The sequence below is a fragment of the Haemorhous mexicanus genome, chromosome 27, assembly GCF_027477595.1.
Source record: "Haemorhous mexicanus isolate bHaeMex1 chromosome 27, bHaeMex1.pri, whole genome shotgun sequence".
Classification (NCBI taxonomy): Eukaryota; Metazoa; Chordata; class Aves; order Passeriformes; family Fringillidae; genus Haemorhous; species Haemorhous mexicanus.
The window spans coordinates 3,667,699-3,674,374 of NC_082367.1; the positions used below are offsets into that span (position 1 = coordinate 3,667,699).

The 6,676-nt window shown below is 68.6% G+C and overlaps 2 protein-coding genes across 2 annotated transcripts; one reads left to right on the top strand and one right to left on the bottom strand.

Annotated features, from left to right (window-relative positions):
• Positions 1-453: 453 nt before the first annotated feature.
• On the top strand, positions 454-3,475 carry EVA1B (eva-1 homolog B). The gene is made up of 3 exons (XM_059868516.1): positions 454-608; positions 1,816-1,932; positions 2,016-3,475. Exons 1-3 carry the CDS (start codon positions 530-532, stop codon positions 2,420-2,422), a joined length of 603 nt encoding a protein of 200 aa, XP_059724499.1. The 5' UTR covers positions 454-529; the 3' UTR covers positions 2,423-3,475.
• On the bottom strand, positions 3,433-5,599 carry LOC132338718 (SH3 domain-containing kinase-binding protein 1-like). Its single transcript, XM_059868517.1, has 7 exons — positions 5,512-5,599; positions 4,705-4,756; positions 4,456-4,567; positions 4,262-4,323; positions 3,857-4,175; positions 3,706-3,769; positions 3,433-3,633 (listed from the first exon to the last, which is right to left on the bottom strand). Exons 3-7 carry the CDS (start codon positions 4,545-4,547, stop codon positions 3,595-3,597), a joined length of 576 nt encoding a protein of 191 aa, XP_059724500.1. The 5' UTR covers positions 4,548-4,567; positions 4,705-4,756; positions 5,512-5,599; the 3' UTR covers positions 3,433-3,594.
• Positions 5,600-6,676: the final 1,077 nt, after the last annotated feature.

Sequence of the window (6,676 nt, forward strand, 5' to 3'; positions counted from 1 at the left end):
GGCCCAGTGCCCTGAGTCCCGCTGAGCCTGTCCCTCCCAGGCCGGCCTGGAGCGGCCGCTGGGGACAGCGCTGGGATGCGCAGCCTCGTGTCCCCGAGGTCCGGCCCCACCAGCCCTGGCGTGTCCCACACCTCGACCGGTGGGGCTGAGGGGACCACCCTGCGTGGCCTCCACCTCCGTGGGGCTGGCACCGGCCCCGGCCGCTCCCTCAAACCCACGGCGACCGCTGGGCTGAGCCCCCCAGCCCGGAGGGCTCGCCTTGGCTCCGGCACTGCCAGCCCAGCCTAGGCTGGGCACAGCCAAGCCCGGCCTGGGCGGAGGGGCGCTGGACAAGGCTGGGACGGGGTCTGGAGCCGCCTGTGGCCCCGCTCCGGGGCGGTTCCAGTGCAGGGCCGAGCGTGGCGTCCCGGGGGAGCGGGACGAGCCCCGGCCCCGCGCCCCGCTCAGCACCGGCCGGGGCTGCCATTGGCTCCGGCGGGAGCGCTGACCGCCAGCCGCCTCCGAACTATTTCCTGTTGCTGCAGCGTTAATGCTAAACAGACCTTGCTCTCTCTTCCCTCGCTCCAGCCAAAGTGCAGCGGCTCTGCCGCCGCCGCCTTCCCACCCCGGTGAGTACCAGCCCCGGGCACCGCGTGGGGCTCACACCGGGCACCCTGGGGCACCTCGGCACGGCCACGGCGGCTGTCGAGGCTCGGTCCCGGCCCCGCTCAGGTGCTCTGGCATTGGGGAACGCGGGTCTGGTGGACGCGGGCGCAGTGCGGGGACACGGGAGCTGAGGGCACAGGGCTCGGTGACACACAGCTCGGGCTAGCGGCTGAAGTTGCGGAGCAGGCGGCTCGGGGACACGGTGACGGCACTGAGAAGCTCGGGGCTCAGCTCTTGGGGACCCGCAAGGCCCTACAGCCAGCCCGGCCCCTCTCAGCACCCGCCACCGGCAGGGGTTCCATGGTGGGCTGTGCCCCTCCAGCCCCACCACATCCCCTTGCCGGGGCAGGCTGTGCAGGAGCTCCATGGGGAGGGCACCCGCCCCTCCTAGGGACTCTGCTGGCCTTGTTTTGGGGTGTCCCCTAGAGGGGCTGCCCAGCCCCAGAATGTGCCGCGGCCCCTCAGCTCTGGACCGTCCGGGATGGTTTTGCTGATGTGTCACATTTTCTGCATTTCTTTCCTCATTCCTCCCTCTCTGGAGCTGTTTCTGGGAATGAGCTCGTCCCCTGCCAGGGCCAAATTTTCTCCCGCCCTGCCCTGCCTGCTGTTCTGCCTCCCATCCTTCCCACTGCCCCGCTGCCCATCCTTCCTGCTGTCCTGCCTCTCATCCTGACCGCTGGCCTGTCCTGGTGGCCTTTGCACTGCACCCGGCCTTGTCCCTGCCCTGCAGGGTCCCATGGCAAAGGGCCAAGGCTGGAGCTGGGCCAGAGCAGCATGGGGGACAGGGACAGGGACACTGCCCCAGCAGTGTGTGGAGCACCGGCAGCCTGGTGCTGGGACCCGGCTCTGCCCCGTGACCCATCCCATGGCCGGGCACGGGACACAAGCCCTGGCCCGGTGCCACAGATCCGTCTGATGCCGTGGCCAGGAGGAGCCGTATCCGTCCCGGTCCCTCAGGAAGGACGGAGGGTGGTGGGAGTGGGACGGCTCCAGCTCAGCATCTGTGGGGTTCCAGCCCTGGGTGGAGCAGCCCAGCCCAGGCACGAAGCCCTGCTCAGCTGGAGCTCATCAAGGAGCCCCTGGGCACACCCAGGCACGGCCTTGAAAGGGACAGGGCACTTGGGGGGGATCCCAGCCCCTGCAGAGCGTTGCTCAGCCCGTGTCCCGCAGATGCCCAGCATGTGCCGTCCCTGGAGCCGCTGAGAACTGCCAGGCACAGGATGGAGAGTCGCCGGAGGGACATGGAGCTGCTCAGCAACAGCATGGCCGCGTACGCCCACATCCGAGGTGAGCTGGGACGGGACTGGGAGGCCACCGCGGGCCCCCGGCAGGCGCGGGCAGGTCCCTCACCCCCTCCGTTCCCCCCACAGCCAACCCCGAGAGCTTCGGGCTCTACTTCGTGCTGGGCGTCTGCTTCGGGCTGGTGCTCACGCTGTGCCTGCTGGTGCTGCGCTTGTCCTGCCGGCCCTCCCCGCGGCCCCCGGCGCGCCCCGGCGACCTCAGCGAGGACGACGAGGACGACGACGAGGACGAAGAGGACACCGTCGACCGCGCAGCGTCTGAGTCGCTGCTGCCGGTGACCGAGATCCCGCTGGAGAGCCACGGCCCCGGGGACGGGGCGCTGGCCGTGAACGTGTTCGCGTCGGCCGAGGAGCTGGAGCGGGCGCAGCGGCTGGAGGAGCGGGAGCGCATCATCCGCGAGATCTGGCGCAACGGGCAGCCCGACATCCTGGGATCCGGCACCATCGGCACCCTGGGCCGCGTCCACTACTACTGAGCCCGGCAGCTGCCCTGGCACGGTGTCTGCTCCCCCCACGGCTGATCCCACACCGTGCCAGGAGGGACCAGGGGGACAGGGGGGCTGCTCGCTGCCCCTGAGCTGGCGGAGCTGCCTTGGACTGTCCCTGCACCACCGAGAGCCAGACCCCGGTGTCACGGGCGCCCCCGGGGCTGGACTCGCCCCCACCACTGCGGGACACGATGCACTTTGAGCCATTGGTACGACGGCTGGCACCAGCCGAGCAGCCCCGGGACACGCGGGGACAGGGACAAGGACAGAGCAGCCCTTGCTGCCCGGCTCAGCCGGGATCTGGTGGGGCTTTCACCCGTGGGGCAGGGCTGGGCTGTACTTCCCTGTGAGCCGTGGGCTCCTGCCCCACAAACATGGTGCTGTTGTACACGAACTAGAGCCCGGCGTGGCGGGTCCGGTGTTTTGGGGGCCCTGGACACGGGGACGGTCTCGGCCCTTCCCCGAGCTAATTCCTTTCCCGGCCCCACTAAAATTAGCCGGGTCTTTTCCGGCGCCGCCCGCCGTGACCCCACGCCCTGCGGCCGGAGCAAGGCGGATGTTCCCGCTGGACTCTGAGCCGGCCGCTGCTCCCCAGGGATGCGGCAGCTCCCGCCGGGCTGAGCCGCATCCTGCCCCATCCCATCCCAGCCCCGCGGGGTGCCGGGCCCCGCTGCCCCCTCCCCGGCAGCTTTATAAAAATAGCTCCTTCCCAGGCTGGTTCCCCCCCCCCCCCCCGCCGCCAGCAGGATCCAGATGTTTTCCAGATGTTCTCCAGTGGCTGGAGGCCAGGATGTGCTGGGGCTGGGACTGGAGCTGGCCTGGGAAACTGTGCGGGGGTGGAGGAGGAGGAGAGGGAGGTGGAGGGGGAGGAGGCCCTGCCCCAACCCTGCCACGGGCCCTGGAGGGACCCCTTGTGCCATGGTGGGACCCTTTGTGCCTGGGAGGACCAGCCCAACCCTTCAGGGGCATGGCAGCCCTGAGCAACCCCCACACAGCACTTTGTACCCAAAATAGTTTATTTTAAACGATTTCTATTGGTCATGGGGCTGTTATGTTTCAGGGAGCAGAGCCTGGGTGTGGGGTGGGCATTGGTATCCGATGGGTGCAGAACCAGGCTGGGGGGGCACACGGAACCATGTGCCAACCACCTGCCCACCCTGCTAACAGGGCAGCCCCTTCCTCACCCGCTCGACCTCCACCTGTGGGGAGAGGCTGTGATTGTTGGGGGGCACAGGGGACCCCAGACAAGGCAACCCCTGGCAGGGACTCACCTGCAGTGCCTGGCGCTGGGCCCGCTCCTGGCACAGCTCCTGCCGCAGCTCCTGCAGGTCCCGCCTGCAACACACCACGGTGGCTCAGCTGGGGCCAGGACAAGCAGCCAGGAGCCACTGGGGACCCCCCGACACCCCCATCCCCACTCACAGGTGCTGGACTCGCATCAGGTCCACAAGGATGTGCAGGGTCCGCACCTCAGCCTTCAGGTCCTCCAGGGCCAGTGGCCTCCCCTCCAGCCCCTCCAGCCCCTCTGTGCTCCACGGTGGGACAGGTGCCTGCCCCGTCCTGGGGACAGGGGCACAGAGGGCAGCACGGGGCAGCCCCTGGGGCTGCTCCCCCCCATGGGGACCCCCCGTGCTCCCCAGGGCCAGGCTGGGTGGCCGCTGGCCAGGCACTCGTGGCCGTGTGGCTGTGGGATGGCTCAGCCTGGCTGTGGTCACTGACACCACATTGAAGCTGTTTGCATCTGCCCAAGAAACAGGAATCAGAACAGGAATCAGCCCCTGGTGCTGGGCAGGGCCTGGCCACCCCTGCATGGCCCCTGCATCCTACCTGGGTCACCGGCTCTGCCCCACTCCATGTCAGCTGAGATGCTGGGCTGGGGGTCACTGGGCCTGGGGACAGCAGAGGTGTGAGTGGCAGAGCCAGGGAGGTGCCAGCCCCTCGCCAAGGCCAGCCGTGAGCATGGCCCTGGCACTGGGACATCGCAGTGGCCCAGGACACCCCAGCACAGCCACGCTTCTTACTTGGTGGCCAGCACGGGGGCTGGTTTGGTCTTGGCAGGAATGGGGGGAGCAGGAGCCATCCTCTTGGTGAGTGGGAGCTTGGTCGGCTCCATCCTCACTGGTGCTGGGAGCTCTGGGGAGAGGAGGAAGAAGCAGGGCTGGGGCCAGGACCAGCACTGACAAGAGAGGGGCAGGAAGCGCTTCCTGCTCGTGACATGCCCTGGCCCAGGCACATCCCTGTCCTTCCCTCTCCTCCAGCCCAGGACTCACCCGGGGGGCTCCCTGTCCTCGCCCTCCTTGTCCTTTGCTGTGGTTGCAGCTGCTGGGGAGCAAAGGGGCTCGTCAGGTGCTGGGGAGGGACCCTTGTTCCAGCCTCTCCCAGCCCCAGACCAGCCCCGCACCAGCCCCACTGTGGTCGGTGCTTCCTCTGTGTGAGGCGGAGCAGGCAGCTGCAGAGCTGCCGTGAGCACTGCAGCACGGGCAGGGTGTCATCCCCACCATCCACAGCACAGCACAGCACAGCACAGCACAGCACAGCACAGCAGCATCCCTGAACTGCTGAACCCTGGGGTCACACCAGGGCAAACCCACTGGCGTGGAGGGATACAGGACATCAGGCCACAATGGACCACCGTGTCCCCATGGCAGGCCCCTCTGTCACCACAGTTGTCCCTGTGGTGGGCCACCATGTCCCTGTGGTGGGCCATTGACCCCACGGTGGGCCAGCAGCCCTGATGCTGTCTGGTCCCTGCTGCTGCCACCAGCACAGCCCTTGTCACAGAGGCCTCACAGACACCAAAAATGGTGCTGGTATTACCCACCCAAAGATGCGGCTGAAGCACTGAGGGCTACGGGATGAGGACACCCCTACCCAAGGCCCCAGTGCTCTGGTGGCACAGGGTGATGGTGCCCAGAAGAGCCCAGATGGTGCCCAGAAGTGCCCAGCACCCTGCCCGCCCCTCACCAGCAGCTCTCCCGGGCCCCAGGGCCCGGCCCAGCCCCGGAGCAGTGCGATCACACACGGGCGCTGCCCTTGGGACGATCCCGTGAGCGGCACCCGCGGCTGCTCCCTCCTACCTGGCGCCGCGGGGCTGCCCCGAGGCCGAGCCGTGCCGTGCCGTGCCAGGCTGCCCCGGCCCCACACCGTGCACGTGATGCCGGAGGAAATCGGCTCCACGCTGGGAAGGAAGTTGAAGGCGAGCGCACCTCAGTGCTGGTCCACGCCGCATCCCTGTGCCCTGCGGGGGGACTCCTGCTCCCCGAACCCACCTCGTGCCCTTCCGGGGCTGCCCGGCCCGGCCATCCCGGCGGGCCACCAGGGCCGGATGGACACCAGGGCCGGATGGACACCAGGGCCAGGCTCACAGGACTCTCTATGTTGGGTTTGGGCTGAGGGAGAGGCTTTGGATGAGGGTGGGACTGGAGGGCGCTGGGACCGCGGGCGGGGAGCGCTGGCACAGCAGAGCCCCCCCGAGCCGTGTCTCCCCCGGCCACCCCCAGCCTGGAGCCCCCATGCACCTTCTCCGGCCCCGGGCAGGGCTGGGCCACCTGTGCCACCGCCGGGGCTCGGTGCTGTCACTGTCATTGGGATTCCTTCCCTGCGTGACGGAGCCGTGGCTCCGGGGGGAGCCGGGGCCAGCGCAGGGCCGGGAGGCGCCGGGCCAGGACCGCAGCCGGCCCGGGGTGACGGCTCACACCCAGCCGGGTCTCACAGCGGTTCTGACACCCTCGGCTGGAGGGGAAGTGAAACCCAAACCGCAGAGGGGCCGAAACCCACAGCCCGTGAGTGCAGGGGGTGGTCACGCTGCAGCTGGGGTGGTCACGCTGCAGCTGTCCCTCCGCAGGGCCTGAAGGGTCAGTGTGACACCAGGGATCCTGCCTGGTCCTGGCCGCTGCCTGCTCCAGGAGACAGCCTGGATATTCCTTTTGGCCAAACGCATCCAACCCAGCAATACCAAGCAGGGGGCAGGGAGAGGGGCTGGGAATCAACCACAGGGCAGAGAAGGATGGCAGAACACAGGTTCCACTGCACTCCCCAGGTGTGGCCACTCAGGCCAAGGAACATTGGGCACCCATTGCCTCAGGCTGGCTCAAGGCTGAGTGTGAAGGGAAGCACCAGGCATTACCCCAGCACTGTCCCAACAGCTCTTGGCCAACACCATTACCCACAGCAGCCAGGAAAGCTGAGCTCCTGCAGCCCCCCCAGCAGCCCCCCAAGGGATGGCAGCACACGGGCCTGCAC

Excerpts from the sequence above, each read along its gene's own strand:
- EVA1B (XM_059868516.1), top strand. The coding sequence starts at position 530 with ATGCTAAACAGACCTTGCTCTCTCTTCCCTCGCTCCAGCCAAAGTGCA. Across the intron at positions 609-1,815 it reads GCCGCCGCCTTCCCACCCCG|ATGCCCAGCATGTGCCGTCC; the intron begins GTGAGTACCAGC and ends CGTGTCCCGCAG. Across the intron at positions 1,933-2,015 it reads CGCGTACGCCCACATCCGAG|CCAACCCCGAGAGCTTCGGG; the intron begins GTGAGCTGGGAC and ends TTCCCCCCACAG.
- LOC132338718 (XM_059868517.1), bottom strand. The coding sequence starts at position 4,547 with ATGGAGCCGACCAAGCTCCCACTCACCAAGAGGATGGCTCCTGCTCCC. Across the intron at positions 4,324-4,455 it reads GCCCCCGTGCTGGCCACCAA|GCCCAGTGACCCCCAGCCCA; the intron begins GTAAGAAGCGTG and ends TGCTGTCCCCAG. Across the intron at positions 3,634-3,705 it reads CCCAGCGCCAGGCACTGCAG|GTGGAGGTCGAGCGGGTGAG; the intron begins GTGAGTCCCTGC and ends CTCTCCCCACAG.